The sequence below is a fragment of the Miniopterus schreibersii genome (assembly GCF_964146895.1).
Source record: "Miniopterus schreibersii genome assembly, chromosome: 11".
In the NCBI taxonomy this organism is placed as follows: domain Eukaryota; kingdom Metazoa; phylum Chordata; class Mammalia; order Chiroptera; family Miniopteridae; genus Miniopterus; species Miniopterus schreibersii.
In genome coordinates, this window is record NC_138111.1 from 13952515 (window position 1) to 13968982 (window position 16468).

The following is a 16468-nucleotide window of genomic DNA, read 5'->3' on the forward strand; positions in this document are numbered from 1 at the left end:
TTCTCTCCTTTTTATTTCCACTTTTAAAAACATGGTTGTGACCAAATTTAAAACGACATGTGTGACTCACTGTGACTCATGTTTTATTCCCACTGGACAACACTGGTCTAGGGAAACAGAGACTTAGGGGGATTATTTCAAAAATCAGGTGAGGAGATTGAAGATGGCGGTGGACTGGTGGACTGAGTGGAAGCTACACGGACAGTCTCCCAGGACCGAACTGGAATTACAACTGAAACATAGAAAAACCATCCTCAATAATCAACTGCAACTGAAGACGAGCTGGAGAGCACCCTCATAACCAAGAAGGACAAGTGGAGACCATATAGAAACTGGTTGGAAGTGCGGAGGCGTGAGAGGGCTGGCTGGGCTCCCACAGACAGCAGCTAAAGGTCGGGAGGGAGATCTCAGCTGTGGGGGTTCCCACTGAGGACTCTGGGGCCTAAACCCCACGCTGGGCTTCCCAGCCAAGAGCACCAGAACTGAGAAAGGTGCCCACATAAGAACTGGCTGTGAAAAGCAGCAGGGTTTCTGTCTGCCAGGGAGAGATGGCTGGAAATGCAGGCACCCTCTTAAAGAGCCAATGCACAAAGTTTCCTGTGCAGCCACTCACCTTGGGCTCCAGCAGAGGGAAGGCAGAGTGGACTGGAGCTGTGTGGGGAGAATCTGGGGTTGTGGGCTCTGGCGATTGAGATCAGAAGGGACCCCTCTGGATTCCTGTGCCTAGTCATTACCCCAGACTGCACAGGACATCTTTCTCAGGCAGACAATTGGCTGCTTTTGCCTGGGGGGTGGGGGGTAAGCAATTAACCTATCCTGCTGGAAAACCTCTTGCCTTACTTACCCAGAGGAATTTCTACAGCCTGAGGCTCCTTAGGAGACTGATAACAACCAGCTGCCCCACCCTGTGGAGTTTCTATAGCCTGAGGCTCATTAAGAGAATCAGATTAATTAGCCCGCAGGCAGAGGCAGACCTCAGAGTGCTTTGAGTCTTTGCCTGATCTGCCTCTGGACCCTGGCCTTGGAAAAACAGGCTTTGGTGTGCATCTTGTTCCTGTCCAAACACACCCAGCCCCAGCAGAGGAGACCTCAAGCTGAGGGTTGTTGATAGCTCCAAGCAGGGCACACAAGATCAGTCACAAACAGCATCTGACATTGGCCTGCACCAGAGACCTTTCAAAAAGACAGAGTCCTGGCAGACCTACCTAATACATAGAAACCCAAACAGGCAGCCAATATGGGGAGACAAAAAAACAAGCCCCAAATGAAAGAAAAAGAGAAGTCTCCAGAAAAAGAACTAAATGAAATGGAGATAAGCAATCTATCAGATACAGAGTTCAGAATACTGATGTAAGGATGATCAACAGCATGAAAAAAGATATGAAAACTATGAAGGAAATGAAGAATGAAATAGCAGAAATAAAGAATACATTGGAAGGAATAAACAGCAGATTAGAGGAAGCTGAGGACTGGATCAGCAAATTAGAAGACAGGGTAGAAAAAGTCACTCGATCAGAGACCCAAAAAGAAAAAACAAAAAACAGGAGGGCAGTTTAAGGGAGCTGTGAGGCAACATGAAACATAACAATCTTTGCATCATAGAAGTGCCAGAAGAGATCAAAAGTAAGCAAAGGGTTAGAGAACCTGTTTGAAGAAATAATGGCAGAAAACTTCCCTAACCTGGTCAAGGAAAAAGTCACACAAGTTCAGGAGGCACAGAGTTCCAAGAAGAACCCAAAGAGGCCACACTCAGACACATCATAATTAAAATGCCAAGAATTTAAGACAAAGAGAGAATCTTAAAGGGAGCTAGAGAAAAGCAATCTGTTACCTACAAAGGAGCTCCCATAAGGCTGTCAGCTGACTTCTCATCAGAAACTATACAGGCCAAAAGGGAATGACATGAAGTATTCAGGGTAACGCAAAACAAGGATCTGAAACCAAGACTATTCTGTCCAGCAAGGCTATCATTCAAAATAGATGGTGAAATAAAGAGCTTCCCAGACAAAAAAAAAAAAAAAAGGCTAAGTGAGTTTATCATCACCAAACCAGCAGTGCAGGAAATGTTAAAGGAACTGCTATAATTAGAAGTAGAAATAGAGAGAAAGAGAAACATAGACATAAAGAATTAAAATGGCAATAGATAAGTATCTATCAATAATAACCTTCACCGTAAATAGATTAAATACTCCAATAAAAAGACATAGGGTGGCTGAATGGATAAAAAACATGACCCAAATATATGCTGTCTACAAGAGACCCACCTCAAAACAAAAGACTCAAGCAGGATGAGAGTGAAGGGATGGAAAAAATTTTTCCATGCAAATGGAAATGAAAAGAAAAGCTGGGGGTAGCAATACTCATATCAGACAAAATAGATTTCAAAATGAAGACCCCAAGGAGAGACAAGAAAGGTCATTATATAATACTAAAGGGATTGATCCAACAAGAGGATATAACCCTGATAAACATATATGTAGCCAATATAGGAGCACCTAAATTTATTAAGAAAACTTTTAGAGGACTTTAAGGGAGGCACAGAGAGTTCCAAGCAAGAAGAAGCCAAAGAGGCTCATGCCCAAACTTTAACACCCTACTGATTTCACTGGATAGGTCTTCCAGACAAAATATCAACAAGGAAACACTGACCCTAAATGACACACTAGATCAGATGGATTTAATTGACATTTACAGAACATTCCACCCCAAAGCTGCAGAATATGCATTCTTCTCAAGTGCACATCAGTACATGAGTGGATAAAAAAGCTGTGGGACATTTACACCATGGAATACTATGCAGCTATAAAAAGAAGAATCACTTATCCTTTGGGACAGCATGGAGGGAACTGGAGAGTATTATGCTAAGCAAAATAAGCCAGTCAGAGAAAGACAAGTACCACATGATCTCACTCATATGTGGAATGTAATAAACATAAACTGGTGAACAAAATGGATCCAGAGACACAGATGCATGGAACAGATTAAGGGATCTCAGAGGGAAGGTGGGGGTAGGGGAGTGGGTAGAGAGAGATTAATCAAAGAAGTTATATAAGCATAACCCATGGACACAGACATTGTTATGGGGAAGGCCTGGGAGTGAGGTGGATACAGAGTGGAGGGGATTAATGAGGGGAAAAAAGGGACATTTATAATACTTCCAACAATAAAGATAAATTTAATTAAATAAATAAATAATAAATCAGGTACAGGGATGCACAGGGTGAGATGCAGCCAGAAGAAGGGTGCCTGCCTCCCTGTTGCTAATGAGGGACATGGGGCCCCGCTGATCTGGTCTCTCCTGCTGTCTCCCTTGCCACTCTCTAGGTGTGCTCTAGCCTGCAAAAATGCACCTCACTTTCTCTCATTGTTGGGAGTCCGCTCTTCTGCTTTTCTCCTGCTTACTTCTACTAATCCTTTAAGTGTCACCCAAGATAACACCTCCTCTGAGAAGTCTTCCCTGAATCCTCCACTCTTAAATTGGTTAAGAACTCTAACCATGTGCTCCCATAGTCTCTTATTTCTGCCATACATCACCTATCACATTTTCTGGTGATTGCTCATTTGACAGCTGTCTCCTTCCCTAGAGGAGAAGCACTGTGACGTCAGAGTATGTGAGTCTTTCCTCATTTCATTGTCATTACCTAGCACAATAAGGGTATGTATTATGTGCTTAACAAATGATCATGGTATTTGTCCTATGTGATTGTCATATCTGCCTCGATTACTTGACTGAAATCTCCCAGTAAGAAGATTCATCATCACCACAATTAATCTCTGGGTCTCCTGTACCGAGATTTGAGTTGAGAATAACACTCGTGTTTACAGTCTCCCGTGAAGGCTTCACCGGTTACCCAAGAGGACATGACCTTGCATCCTTTGAACACCATAGCAATCCGAATAGATCTGGCTTAAAAATGACTTTAGATACAACTAGACTTGCTCTCAGGGGTGGGGGAACAGGACTCGGCCTGCTTCTCCTGAGTCAGATGAAGAGCGGGTATTCTGTTATGATTTGAAGGATAGATGGATAGGTTGATGGATGGGTGGGTGGATAGATGATTGACTGAGTAGATGAAGAGATAGATGGATGGAAAGGTAAATGATTAAATAACCGAATATGCTAGAAGTTAGAGGCACGTGGCAGAGGAAATAAATATTGCAGGAGTCAGCTCAGGCACTCTAAGGGGCCCGTGAAAAAGGAGGTGAAATCAGCCCAGTCCCTCTGGACTGAGGACTGGCGGAAGCAAACCTTAGATCAAGAGGGGTTAATGGGCTTCTCGCTGCATTATTAAGACTTAATTTTGTGTTTATTAAGAGAATGTTCTGTTTAGAGTGGCTTTCCCATTAGGGCATTGCTGCAAATTGCCTCTTCACCCGCAGAGGCCTTTCCTGGGCCCTGTCCTCCGGGGCCTTTGCCTCTCTCTCTGCAGCAGGACTTTCCGAGGGGAACAAAGTGGACTCAGCCACACAGGGATGGGGGTTGGGGGGAAGCTGATCATCTGACATTTTGAGTCAATGGGGGATGCTACTTCCAGATGGGGGATGGGGGTGTCTGATCTGTAGGCCTTTGGGGCAGCCCTGATCCTTTCCTTCTGAGTCCCTGTGACTTTATTCTCAGCTTTCCTCTTAGCCAAGGGGAGATAACCCAAAATGCAGGGTGGGAAATAATGGATAAACACATAAACTTACACACAAATGCAAAAACATGAAACCTCACACGTAAGAAGGCATTCCTGCAATATGCACACATTTACAGACATGTACAAGCTCACATATATTCACATATGTGGATACTGCATCCATATGCATAAGCCCAGTGAGTGAGCGTGTGTACACTGAGTGTGCAGGTAAGTCCACGCACAGGCTCACTTATATCCAAGCACAGGGAGACATGTGCACACACCCGTCTATGCATGCTGCAAGCTTATCATGCAGATCACACAGATACCCAGGCTCCAGGGGGCGTCCTCTGGGCCCAAAAAAGATCTTTTGAGAGACTAAGGGAAATTGGTATTCCTGCATGTCACCCTAGACCCCTAAATTTCCTTTCACCACCTTCCATAGGAAACCCACAAATACCAAGCATTTTAGGAGCTTAATAGATCTCAGCAAAACTGTGAGGATCCCATGGATTAGTCTTAGTTGTCAGCCCTCCCGTCGCCTCCACTTCTTTCTCACTCCCTTCTCTTCCACTTTCTTCTCCCTCGGGAGCCATCCAAATGCATTTACTTGTCCCACATGTGACAGTTTACGGATGGCCGTTGTTGTCTGAGTATACCCTTAGGAACTCACCTGACACCTCAAACAGCTTATCAAAGCATTTCTCCTAAACGAACACAGCGTGCTCCTTAGGAAAAATTATAGTGAATAAAATTTTCTTCACTTCCTTCTATTTAGACAGGAAAATTCAGATCCAGACAGGAAAATGAATTGTTCAATGTCTCCCATTCACCTAGTGAGCAGTAGGAATGGGTTTTAATCCTGAGTCCTGAAGTTCCTGAGCCCCACTGAATAATAACAGTAATAATATATATGTGTTTTTAATCGTCACCCAAGGGTATTTTTTCCATTGCTTTTCAGAGAGAGTGGAAGAGAGAGAGAGAGAGAAACATTGATGTAAGAGAGACACATCGATTGCTTGCCTCCTGCACTGAGGTAAGTGCCCTTGGTTGGAATCGAACCTGGGACCTTTCAGTCCATGGGCCGATGCTCTAACCACTGAGAAAACTGGCCAGGGCTAACAACAATACTAGCAATAATAAGAGCAACAGTTTGTTAGGTGCAAAACACTGCACTGAGCAGTTTTGATGCATCATTTTATTGAATCCTCACAGTATAAATTAAGGAAGCATTATAGTTTATTATAGTTATTTCCACTTATAAGAGGGCAAACCAAGGCTTAGAGAAAGAGTAACTTGCCAAGGTGACACAAACCCTGTGAGGAGAGGGAGGCGAGATGGGAACTCGGTTAATCAAAGCCCAGAGCCTGCCCTTTCGTTCACTAGAGCTTACCACCTCCTTTCTTTCCCTCTGCACGAGGATCTTAAGAAACATTTTCCCATGAATGAACGAATGAATGAAATGATGATGTGAGGAGGACCTCGCAGGGTTTCTGGCACATTGTGTTCAATCAAGAGTCAATCTTTCCCTCTCGTCCTCCCAGTCCCCCACATTGGGGGAACAACAATCTAGGGCCTGCTGTCCAACACCAGAACTCACTCCAAAGCTTTGCATATTTTAAAATGCTGTGCTGTGAAAACAGGAGAGGAACAAGGCTCTGTGAATAATTCACCACCTTGCCTTGGAAAATTAAAAATATATTTCACTGCACAAGGAAGGTCTTTGTTATTTGGGTTTTCCAGAGACTCGGACAGAACATAGCCTCTAATGGAAGAACTGAATTGGTGGCAACAATTTTATTTTTCAGGTAAAATGGGAAGTGGGAGAAGTTCAAAGGAAAGGATCCAGGTTAATGCAACACTCCACGTAGAAGTGGTTTCATTTTCCCTTTACAAGAGAATAGACTTTATACTCCATGACTTAACATTCAAAGTCCAATGTCACCTAATCTCTGACTAGCAACAAGCCACAAATACAAGCTGGCTGGTTGTTTTGGGAATGGGTGGGTTGGTGGATGGATTAGTTGGTTAAAGACAGGATTGATGTTGGGGCAAAAACTAATGCAGGCTTTGTGGACTGAAAGCCCTAAATTAAAAACTAAGTTTAAGTTTTCTGGTTTTGTTTAAACACACTGAATTTTTAAAAAACAAAACAGACTTTAGCTCTGCCACTTACTAGCCATACCTCTTCTGAGTTTCAGCTTCTTTATCTATAAAATGCAGATAATTTGACTTAATGTGCAGATTTTGAGAACTAAAGACAATGCACAATGCCAGCTATGGGCAAATACTCAATAAGTAGTAGCTATTATTATAAGAATGAATGAGTTTGCCAGACCAATCCATGTCCCTCACACCATCAACTTCCTAGTCCGACCTTCCTGAAAATGTACACGGTGTGCTCCCTCCTTCCCCGGCCCGCTCCTGTCCGCCTGGACAGCCACTCCCTCCCTGCAGTGTGTATGACCTGCTTCAGCTCCTGGGGCTCACCCTCCCTTTGAGGAGGAAGATTATCTAGTATAACTAACTGCACCTCAATCCACCCAGCCTGCCCTGTCAATATACCGACCTTATTTAGCTGCCCTAAGCCATAGCCAAATGCCACTTAGCAGCTCTCTGAGTAGTGGCACGGTGCCCTACCACCAAGGGGGTTTTCTTAAACTCAGGTGGACCTGGTCACTGTGTCAGAAGAAAACTGATGACCGAGGGATTGTAGCTTATAATATAAAATGATGCACGCAGGCAAGACCCACAGGCACCTGCATGCACTCGTCTCTACCAGCCCCTCCCTTTTTTTTATTTCTTTGCTCCCTCACCCTCTCCTCTGCTCCTTGTGCCCTTGAAGACCCCTGGGACTTGGTGGGAGGGATGGGCAAGGCTGAGTGGAGTGGCGCAGCCAGTCTGCCCTCTAGTCTGCCTGCGCAGGAACCAAGCCCACAGCATATGCTAATGACACCCCCTTTGTAAAATGCTTACCTCAAGTTATCAATCTCTCAAGCACACTTAAATTAACAGAGGCAATTCTCTAAACAGCATCTGAATTTTAATGATTTCCCCAGATTAGACGACATTCCAAAAGGAACAAATACAACAGCCAAATTACGCATTCCCAACAAACTGAGCTAATTCCAAGGTGAAGCCATGGTTCCACGGAAGTCAGTAAAGCTGTCAAGTCAGAGGACTGTCCGGAGAACAGAATCAATTGCTCTGGGGCAATCACAGAACCAGGACAGTTTGGCTTCTGTGGCAATATAAACATGGGAGTGATATGCCATGGCAGAGACATTAATTCAGCTTTGATCCCAGGGCGTCCGGCCCTCCCCTCCGTCCCAGACCCAAAGTCATGACAAGGCTACAGCCCAGTGGCTGCTGACCTACCTCCCAAGGTGGCGGAGATGAGGAGGTGGGTGCCGTACTTTTTGATGATGGTATCGATGAACTGCTGAGTGGTGGGTCTCCTGCCAAGCAGGCGGATGCTCCTTTGAAACTCCGGCATGAGGGGCACTGGATGACGGACCAGGTCTCTCCTCTCGATGGCTGTGTTCCTCACCTTCCAACGGGCAAACTCCCTGGGCAGGAGAGAGGAGTGAGACTCTTCAACTTTCCACCTGCACCCCAAGTCTGCCCAGCCATCCATCCCTCTACGTGAGAGAGCGACCACAATTATTTTTCATATTTGTCAAGTGGTACTTAGAGCTGGAGCTCTCAATCCTGTTCAGCCAACAAATATTTATTGAACACACTTCTCATCACTGGGAGACTTTGGAAAACCAGATAGACACAGTCATGTTCTCATGTTACTTACAGAGTGTCAATAGGAAATAAATAATATTTATTTATTTCCAAAGATCACTGTTGTCTCATATTATCCATCTCTCTCCCTAGACTGTGAATGACACCACAGAGATGGAATCTTCCTAGGTACACGGTACATGTTACATGGTAGGAGTCATAAGAATGTTAGCTGGACAAATAAATACAAAATTGATGGATGCAAGGAAAGAAGGGACGGACAGAGGAAGGCAGACTGTGTAACCATGGACAAGATCTAAGGCACAAAGCAAATGGAGACCTGTTCTAAGACCATTACAAAATCAAATAACAAGCCCAGAGCCTCGTTTAGTTCAAAATTTTAACATGAATTCATCGAGCAACTGCAATTTGGAAGATATTAAGCTGTGTCCTGAAGATTGTGTGCGTGTGGGGGGGTTCAATTCTCCCCCCACTAATGACAGAGTGGGTCAAGACCAGACAGCACTGAACTTGGGAGTCCGACTCAGGCTCTCACTCTGCCTCTTGCAAACTGTGTGGTATGACCTTGGGAAGAGCATGTCACTTCTCTGGACCTACCTTTCCTCATGTAAAACATCCAAATAATATTATTTATTTCCTATTGCTGAAGCACAGGTTCCATGAAGCACAGGGTGTGAAAATGCCTTTGGAAACTGCTAGGCACTAATTCAGTGTGAAAGATAGCTTCATAACATGATTTCCTCACAAATTCCCAGGCACGGAAATCACCACAGGTTCCTGGATGAGGGACCAGGCACTTGCACACTGAATACCAGCAGGAATTTAAGGGGCCTTGGGTCAGGCTCCTTTCGCTTCAGCAATGACCTCCGTTCCCACCAATGACCAAGTTCCCCCGGAACAACCAGCTCTCCAACCTGCCTGAGTTACAAGCTCCAGGTCCCTGGAGAAAAACACACCAGCCAAGAGGAATGTAAGGTCAGCTTAGATAAATGACGGGAACCGGGGTTTAATGAAAGGGTCTCTCTCTCCCGCCGCAAGGTGGGAGAGACAAATGAAGGACGGGCCGGAGCCAGAAGGGGCAGAGCGGGGTGGGGATCCCGCCGGGTGCGCCCAGGTAACTCAGTGGCGGAGCCTGACCTGGTGCAGAGGAGGCTGGGCCTGCAAAAGCTTTCACACCGGGTACCTTTCCAAGCCTCAGAGCTTGCGCTCTATGTCTGCCGAAGGGATTTCTAGAAGTCCACAATTCATAACATGGTTCAAATTTTAAATAAAGTGAGCTCAGTACCTCACACACGGTACACTGATTCTTAAATCACTCTTGTAATGTAGTTGTGGAGAGGTAGATATAAAAACCATGGCAGAACCAGGACTGACACAAAGGAATATTGCCTCTACCACAACATTACGAGCCCACGACACAGTTCCTTTGGTTGTTTTTTAGCAGCCTCCTTAGGTTTCCTGATATGCACCAGCTACACACCCCGGGCCTGCTGTCTGTGTCGCTTCCCTGGAAACACTGGGGCCCCTCTCCTCCCTGGGGTGGACGGAAGGCCTAGGAGAGGGGGTGCACGGCCCGCTGAGCAGTGCCGGGCTCTTGGGAAGGGCCCAGGCACTGGGCCGTGTTATGAAGCACTGGCCCCGAGCCAGGCACTGCGTGTCCACACTGCCGATGGAGTCCCTGCCTAAGGAACTCCAGCCCCTGGAGGAAAGGGGATGCTGAGGAAAGCTATGTCACTAGGTGTGCTAGGTGCAATGGTCACGTCAGTCAGACAGGAGGGTCCCCGACCCGGCGGGGAGGAGGGGCTGCGGTGGGAGCACAGATGTGAAAGAGTTCTCCTGTGCAGGTTGAATCTTGGCGGGAACGTGGGATTTGGATATGGAAAGTGAAAGAACGTTTCAGGAAGAATGAGCCCTGTGTGCAAAATGCAGGGGGATGAGAGAGGACAGGACAGTTGGGGAGGGAGGGATGCCTATGTGTGAGCAGCAGTCGTGTGTGTGTGTGAGCGCGCACACGTGTGCATGGATGTATAAAATAATAAGAGGTAGAGACAGGTGGCCGGGGACCACGTGACAAAGGCTTGTTAATAGATTTCCATCTATAAACCCTGTTCTTACTGGCCAACAATCCAGACTAAAACCTTTCACAGAATGAATTCACGTGACTGTGATGTCATCGGGATGTTAGAGCGAAGACTGTAATAGTCACAGGATTCTACAACTGTATACTCTTTACCAAAATGCACTTATGTGAGAGGGCTTTACAGTGCCCAGGTCCATTCAGAAGTAGAATCAAACAACATGAGAGCTGAAACGATTGATTTAGGTTTTCAAAATCTGAACCCCTATTATTTTTCCAGATTAGAAGATACAGCAGTAAACAAATAAAAGCCCTGCTATCAAGGAGCATGCATGCAGGTGAGAGTGGACAGATAACAAAGGGACAAATATGTAACATGTCAGGGGAGATACATGTCATGAAGACGAACAAAGCAGAAGAAGGAGGTCAGGATGTCCAGAGGTGGGGGGATGGTGGGGTTTTATATACGTGGCCAGGAAAAGCCTTCCTGATTTGATGACATTTAAGAAGAGACTTGAAGGAAATGAAGACGAGATCATGGAGCCACTGGGCAGAAAAGTGATCTCGGAAGAAGAAACTGCAGGTGCCAAGGTCCTGAGGTAGAACTGTGTTTGCTAGGTTCGGGGAGCATCGATGGGACAGGTCTAGATGAGTAGATGAGTAGATGAGATGAGACCAAAGAAATAGTGATAGGAAAGAAACCCTCAAAATATGGAATCAAAAGATCTCCAAGGCTATGTTAGATTTGGTAAATATTTTTTTATTTTTAAATTATAAGTAATATAGAAAGTCAAAACAAGGTTTTGAACAATGACCCAATCTGACTTGTGTTCTAAACAAGGAGCAGGCAGTCTTGTTTTCTGTAAAGGGCCATACAGTAAATATTTTGGTTTTGCTACCATAAACAGTGCATACATAAGTGAGCCTGGCTGTGTTCCAATAAAACTTTATTTACAAAAGCAGATGGCAGGCTGGATTTGGCCCATAGGGAGTGTGACCCCAGTTCTAAAAGCATCACTGGCGCCTTTCATAGAAAACACCAAATTTAACTCACTCAACTCATGGATGGGAAAACTGAATTTCAAAGATATTAAGTTATCTGCCCAAGATCACATAAAAGAGACTGACAGGGCTGAAATCAGAGCCCAGCTCGGGACTCCAGGACAGTGCCCTTTTGAATGCGACGTGCCGCCTTAAAAAAAGAAGTAAAAAAGAAAAGAGAGTGAGAAAGTCTTGCTTGTCATATTGCCTAACTGCTCTGCTGGCCCAGGAACAATTTCATGTAAGTTCTCAGTGAATTGAGCACAACATAAAACATATCTTTCATTCTGAGCCCACAGCGCAAGCAAATTCCCCTTGGAGGAGATGGCAGAACTCACAAAGGCACAGGATCCGTGGAATATGCTTATGCCCAATTAAGCATCCCAGCAAGACAGGCAAACCAATTAGACTGAGATTAAAAAAGCATCCTAGATGGGAGGCATGGGGTGGCTGCAGCAAGGCCCATCCCACTGAGGGAGCAGAAGATGGGAGGCTGGTGGTGACAGAGGCGGAGGGTGGATGCAGACTGGGGCCAGGGTGGCAGGATTTAAGATGAGGCTGGAGAGAGGATCGTAAGTCCAAAGCTCAGCCTTCACTGCATGTATAGGAATGCTCACTCATCCTCTTGACTGACCCCCTGCTCTCCACACACACACACACACACACACACTGGGGGCCACTGAAGGAGAAAAGACGGTAAGACAGGCAGGAGAACCGGCTCTGTGCCCTTGGGAAATAAGCTGGTGTATCCCATGATCTTCTGCTCTGTATCTCCCAGCCTAGGCTCTCAAGGTAGAAATCTTGGGTTAAAACCCAACTCTGCCACCAATTAGCTGTGAGATGGAAGACAAGTTTGTGTACAGTCTATAAAATGTGGATGCAATCCAGGGGAAGCATATCTACCTTAGGGCATGGGCTTAGAAGTATATTAATTCATGAAGCACAGTCAGTACCTAGAACATAGTAAGCCCTCAATAAAATGCTAGCATTAAAGTTATTATCAGTATTATCACATGAGAGGCTACAATGGGAAGCTGGATGACAGCGGGTGGAGAGTGGGACGCGAGAGGAAGCAATCAGGATCTTTCAAATGTCATCAGTACGTAGACCTTTCGGGATAGGCGGGATTTGAATCTTGTGATGTGTGTTAAAAGTAGTGAGTCTGAATTTAAGAAATAGACCAATAGTTTATAAACTCCCTCCAAGTTTATTTCCTCATAGATGCTATGAAGACCAAAAACATGCATCTCCCCAAATTGTGTTGAGTTAAATAAAATAGTGGTCGGAAAACTCCTTTGTAAATTGCAACAGGGTACAAACAATTGTAAGCTGCTGGAAGTATTTTTTTTATTATTTGCACAGGGCACATTTATGACAATGTTTCTATTGCTTAATTTTTCCTTTTTTGTTTCCTCGTGAAAAATGGGGGATGACAATTTCTACTTCTCAGGGCTGCGAGGAGAGCACCTCCAGCGTGAGAGCTGGATAGATGTGAGTGTCCTGCACTGTTTCCTACATAATTGAGGCCACTAATGACAAGTGAAGTTAAGGGTGACTTTCCTCTTCTTTAAAGAGCATGTTTTGCAGCTTGTTTTTTTAATTAAATCTGATCTCATAACAGAAATAATTGAAAGTGATTCTCAAAAACACGTATTCCACACAAACTTAAATGTACAGAAAAGTGAAAAAAAAATAAAGAGAAAAATGAAATGAATGTTGGGTTAAGATTAGCACACAAAATTAATTCTATAATGTCCTGAACACTTGATAGAAATGGACTACAAATGTCTCTGAGCTTCCTTGCAGCCAATGGAAAAAGAGAAATCCATCCAAAGAAGCCATATAGTCAAGAAGATAACAAGGCAGTTGTTCAAAGTTGCTGTAGAAACACAGCTGTCCTGGATGCTATGATAGGACACAAGGATCTCCCATGGTTTCACATAAAGAGATGGATGTAATGGATGCCGGTAGGGGGCATCTTCAACAACACCCCATTGTTTGATGGGCTCAGTAGAGCCTTGTGCATATGCCAAAGCACTGTTCAGTAAAGCAACTCCATGAGAGTCAACATATTACAGATTACAGCTTAAATATGTAGTTCTCCAGTGGCCTGACTTAATCCAAGGGTACATTCTAGAACAGTTTATAGACACTGTGGACCCCATAAACGTTTATTGAAAGCATGACTGATTACGGTTATAGGATGTTTGCGTTTGTTTACTCCTGGGCAGCTTATCCCACTGGCTGCATTAACTAATCATTTGGAAGTGGAATTAAAAAGTCTCTGAGTATCGAGGGCTGGGGGTGAGAGTCTAGAACCACTCCTGCTGTTGTTAGCAGCAAATTATCCCCAGAGGTGAAGGAGGGGAGTCACAGAGGAGGCTAGTGAGGAGAGAGGGGGAGAGAGGAAGAGAGAAGGGCAGAGAGACAGAGAGAGGGAGTGGGGGGGATCTTTCTCTGGCCTGCTGTTCCAGTCTCCCCATGTGACTGCTGGGGAAAGGTGAACCCAAGGGCAGACGTGACATGGAAATGAGGCATCTTAGCAAGCAGCGTCCCCACCGCATCTCCCGCCTCCGTGCCCCAGGGCGTAAGTGAGAGCCAAGGGAACCTGCGGCGTTTTGACCTCAGGGGGATGAGGGAAAGAGAAACTGTCTCTGAAACATGCTTATGAATAATTGTAATTTAATCACGAGACATTGCCTTAACTTTAGAGAATAAAATAATCCTTGCTTACAATACGTATATAAGCCTTTCCGTTTTCCAAAGCGTGCTCACATAAGTCGCCACCTGCCCAAGGCAGAGTTCTGAAGGCTCTGGTGAAAATTAAGGGCACAGAAGTGGGGGCAACTCATCCGGGGAAGGGTCTGGAACAGAGCCCCCAGCTTCTCGGTGAGTAGAGGCTTGAGGAGGGAAACAGACACACTCAAGCGCACTCGGAACTACCCAACTTTCCTATAAATGGGCCATTTTCAGAAGAGCAAATGGGGCTCTTCATGGAGCCTCGTTCCTGAGGACAGGAGCCACTATGGGGTCATGGGAATTCAGCCCGGGAAAAGCGGCTGGGAATGGACTGGCTTTATGGTCCAGGAGTGGCAGGAGTTCCCTGGGATGCCCGCAGTCGGCGGAGCTGCCTCGCTGCCTTGTCAGATGGAATCCAAACCGCCAGATGGCAGGGCTTGGAGTGATCGTCCGAGGAGGACATCACAGCCATTTCGCAAATGAGGAAACTGAGGCACAGAGAGAGAAAGGGACTTGCCCAAGGCTGCAGCACCATCAGGGGGAAGAGGGGCTAGAATCTCAGATTCACTTTCTCCATCCCGATCCACTGTCCTATCCTATTACCTCGAGGTTGTGGGGTCCACATTGCACCTGGTCCTTTACAGAGCTGTCATCACATACATCATCTTCCTGACAACCTGGAAGATGGGGAGTATCGGAAGCAGGGGAAACTGAGGCCCAGGCCCCTGAAGGACACATGGCAAACCCACGCCAGAGCTGCGGCAAAAACTCCGATTCCCTGCTTCTCTGCCTGGGCCCTCCCTGCCCGCTCCAGCCAAGCCTCAGCATCCAGCGGAGGACAGGTGTCAACTCTCCCCATCGGCCCTGCAGGGAGCACCTCCTGTGCTCTGCACTTGTTCCCAGTGCACCTGGAAGGGAGACACACAACAGGTCCTTTCCCGAAGACCTGGCACTGTGGGAGGAGCTGAGACTAAAGTCCGAAGGCCTGACTTTGAATCCTAGCAGAAGGCCACTCATTAGCTGAGTGACCCTTTGCAGGCTGCTCAGCCTCTCTGAGCAACAGGAATCCTAGAACTTACCTGGAAGGGTTGCTGGAAGGAGTAAGCATAATGAATGCAATTAATCTAGTCGTAGTAGCTACTCAATAAATGTTTCCTATTTATCCTCTGGCAAGGCGTTCCAAAAGGGGAGTTTGTAGCATAACACATAACTTTTAATGGGTATTTTAACTAATCTTAATATGCCCGTGGGCTCCAGGGATTACACAAACTGCATATAAATAAAATATTTAAAATTCTGTTGACTCGACGTGTCTCTGCTCATTTCCAAGGCATCTATTGTGAAAGCATGATCGTAACTAAATATAGATTAATAAAAGTTGGGAGCAGCAATTATTTTCCAATTATCATAAATCCCATTAAACATTGCAATTATATGAATTCTCTCTTTCAGATCACAAAATCTGAGAGCTCCGAGGGACCAGAGAGAATGTCTTCGTACTGCTTTCAATCTTCGGGTGGAAACCCGGAGACCCTGAGAGGGGAGATGATATTCCCAGGGACACACAGCTGTCAGCGGCAGAGCTGGTTTTAAACTCCGGTTCGTACCCACGCAGACCTCGGCTCGCTTCCCGCTGCCACGGCACATCTCTTTAAGAGAGAAATGAACCACTTTTTCCCCAGAAAGGAATGCTACATTTAATTGCCAATTCTTTCTTATTAGAATACTTTAGAATTAGCCAATGTGCCGACATCTCTGAGCCTCCCCCAAATCCACATTCCTACTTAGGTTCTTTTTTGGTTTCCTTATGGAGAAAGCTCCCCTAACTGCTCACAACTAGTTAAGGAATATCTTTTTTTTTAATATCTCTTTATTGATTTTAGAGAGAAGAGGGGAGAGGGAGAGAGAGAGAGAAACATCAATGATGAGAGAGTCATCATTGATCAGCTGCCTCCTGCAGGCCCCCGACTGGGGATCGAGCCCACAGCCTGGGCATGTGCCCTGACCGGGAATCAAACCCCGATCTCCTGGATCCTAGGTCAACGCTCAACCGCTGAACGGTGCCCGGTTGGGCAAGGAATATCATCTTTTTCTTCAGCTCATTCAATAGACATTCACCGACCTTCTGGTCCTATGTCGAAAAATGGGGATCTAAGGTCATTCATTACCTAAATGTATCAAAGTTCTCAAAAATGGTTGAACTCAGGGGGTCGGCAAACTGTAGGCCCACAGACCAACT

The 16468-nt window shown here is 45.6% G+C and overlaps 1 protein-coding gene across 1 annotated transcript in view; it reads right to left on the reverse strand.

The window, feature by feature from the left end:
- The window catches only part of BRINP1 (BMP/retinoic acid inducible neural specific 1), a 145629-nt gene that overhangs the window by 50134 nt on the left and 79027 nt on the right, over positions 1–16468 (reverse strand). Inside the window, exon 3 of the mRNA XM_081151561.1 lies at positions 7998–8188. Within this exon, the coding sequence (XP_081007687.1) occupies positions 7998–8188 (191 nt within the window). The remainder of the gene's footprint in view (positions 1–7997; positions 8189–16468) is intronic.